Genomic DNA, 2,541 nt, shown 5'->3' on the forward strand with positions numbered 1-2,541 from the left:
AACTAAGTGCTATCATATAGAAACTTACAGAAAACCATTAAGCTGTTTTTTCTCAAGGCCATAAAGATTTGCAGGAAACCATAAAGCTGTCTTTTTCTCAAAGCCATAAAGATGTTTCTCTTCTGGCCTTTTGGCTCCCAACAGGATAGAGCTTTATTTCGCATGGGACATGTTCCCTTTGGGGAAGGGAAGATGTCAGCCCACAGATCGTGAACTGGGGCTTATATACGGGGGCTTCAGGGTGCAGAAAGCGGGAAGTTTTTGGGGGAAAATCAGGCGGGGGGAAGCAGGAAAAGCAGGGCTTGTAAACCCAGCTCCGTTCCGTTCTGTCTGCCAGCCAGGATCTGGGTCAGGAAGTGTTTATTTTTTGTCCTCCTGAGATAAGGGAAAAGCTGCTGTACTAAAAGTGGCTCCTAAAATCTCTGGTTAACAGGTAGAATCTGCTTCTCTTGTCTTCAGAAATCAGAGGAAAGGCAGGCTGCCTCTTAGAAGAGTCTACTTCCCTTGACTTCAAAGACCAACGTTCTTATCAGCTCAGTTCCCTTTTTTCAGGCTTGCGAAATCCAAAGTCGGCGGGACCCTGTTGGAGAAGGGGGAGAGGCTGCTACGGTTTTGAAACCCTAATACATATTACTTAATGTATGTTGAAACCTTGACTCAAAGTCTAGGCGATTGAATGCCAGGTGGCATTATATCCTGCTTGAACCCCAGCTCACCCAGAAGCAACAGCACTTGTCCTGTGGGCTATCCTGTCCCTGAAATTCAAACCTGCTTCACACAGGTGAAGTTATATCCCTTAGCTATAGTCAGTGTAGTTCAGTAAATAATTGTTTTCTTCCCTGGATTTTCATTATAAAAATGCTTTGGCCTGTAGGCCTAGCAGATATACTTCAGATTGCCATCTAGCCTTGCTGTTAGAGCCTCCAGGAACTTGTCCTAGGACTGTGCTTTTGGGCTTAGCATGTGTAACAGCTCAGTAAACTTTCGGTGATGTCTCACTCTCAAGCGTTTTGGCCTAACACTTCCAAATCTTCCTGTCATTGTGGGAAAAGTCATAAATGTCAGTTATCATATGGCCAAAAGTCTTCATTTCTAGGGCTGGAGCGATGCTCATTAGTTAAGAACACTTGCTGCTCTTGCACAGGACCTGGGTTTGGTTCTTAGCACTCACTTATATCTGCCTGTAACTCCAGCTCCAGGGGATCTTAAACCTTCTTTTGGCTTCTGTAGGCACCAGGTACACATGTGGTGCATATATATACATAACAGGCAAACACTCATACACATACAATAGATAAATCTTAAGTTTTAATTTCTGATGCTTTTAGGGTTTGTCCGGGGACACAATAGCTTTGTTAGATTGCTCTCCTGTAGTCTCCTAACAGACAACAGCCAGAACAAAGTGCAGCATTGATAACGAGGGCAGGGCGGTTCTGCACCTCACAGGCCTGACTTTGTCAGCCTCATGGGCTGATGTGCTCAGTATAAAAGTATTGGGCATTGATTTGGAAATAAAAATGTCTTTTATTTTGATTCTGTAGGACCCTGGAAGGTTGCATAATGAATGGTGACACCCAGGCCGCAGTGGTGACCTCACCACCTCCAACCACAGCCCCTCACAAAGAGAGATACTTCGACAGAGTGGATGAGAACAATCCAGAATACTTGCGGGAGAGGAACATGGCACCAGACCTTCGTCAAGACTTCAATATGATGGAGCAGAAGAAGAGGGTGTCCATGATTCTACAGAGTCCCGTAAGAGACTTCCTACCACACGGAGCCCTCCCAGTTCCTGTGCTCTCACACAGTGTGAGGCACAGTACTTTTCTCCTTACACAGCCTGCAGTGCCTCATGGACATGTGGTGCTTGTTGGAGGAATTCTCTTTAGTTCATATTACCAGACATGATGAGAAATCTTTAGTGTTTAGGAGGATGTTTATTTCTCCTTTTATTCTGTCTTGTGTGTTCAAAGGTGTTTTAGTTTCTTTCTTTTGCTGTGATGAAAACACCAGCTAAAACCAGCTTGAGGAGGAACAATTTATTTGGCTTACAGCATAGTCCATCAGCAAGGGAAGCCAAGACAGAAACTCAGGGCAGGAACCTGGAGCACAGACTTGGAGGAACAGTGCTTACTGGCTGGCTATCCCCTGGCCCGTGCTCAGCCTGCTTGCTTATACAACACAGGACCACCTGCCCAGGGCTGGAACCACCCACAGTGGGCTGGGCTCTCTTGTATCACTCAACAGCTATTGAAAATGCCATTGGACATTGGCCACAAGCCAGTCCAATGGTGATAGTTCCCCAGTTGAGGTTCCCTGTAACCAGGTGTGTCAAGATGACACTAAAGCTGTGTAGCACAAAAGGGATTTTATAAAACAGTGGGACATGGACCTGGAGAGATGGCTCAGCAGTTAAGAACACTGGTTGTTCTTGAAGAAGACCCGGGTTTGAATCCAAGCACCCACATGGCAGCTAACAGCTGTCTGTAACTCCAGTCCCAGGGGATCTGACAGCCTCTTCGACCTCTGCGGGCATTGCAT

General features: G+C 46.0%; 1 protein-coding gene across 16 annotated transcripts in view; it reads left to right on the top strand.

Moving 5' to 3' along the window:
• The window catches only part of Add1 (adducin 1), a 91,384-nt gene that overhangs the window by 41,577 nt on the left and 47,266 nt on the right, over window positions 1-2,541 (top strand). For all 16 annotated transcript variants that reach the window (XM_008841859.3, XM_008841858.2, XM_029567704.1 and 13 more), the window contains exon 2: window positions 1,542-1,755. In XM_008841859.3, the coding sequence (XP_008840081.1) occupies window positions 1,561-1,755 (195 nt within the window). In that variant the 5' untranslated portion in view covers window positions 1,542-1,560. The remainder of the gene's footprint in view (window positions 1-1,541; window positions 1,756-2,541) is intronic.

This window comes from Nannospalax galili, unplaced genomic scaffold (assembly GCF_000622305.1).
Source record: "Nannospalax galili isolate Female #2095 unplaced genomic scaffold, S.galili_v1.0 scaffold101, whole genome shotgun sequence".
NCBI classification, from domain to species: domain Eukaryota; kingdom Metazoa; phylum Chordata; class Mammalia; order Rodentia; family Spalacidae; genus Nannospalax; species Nannospalax galili.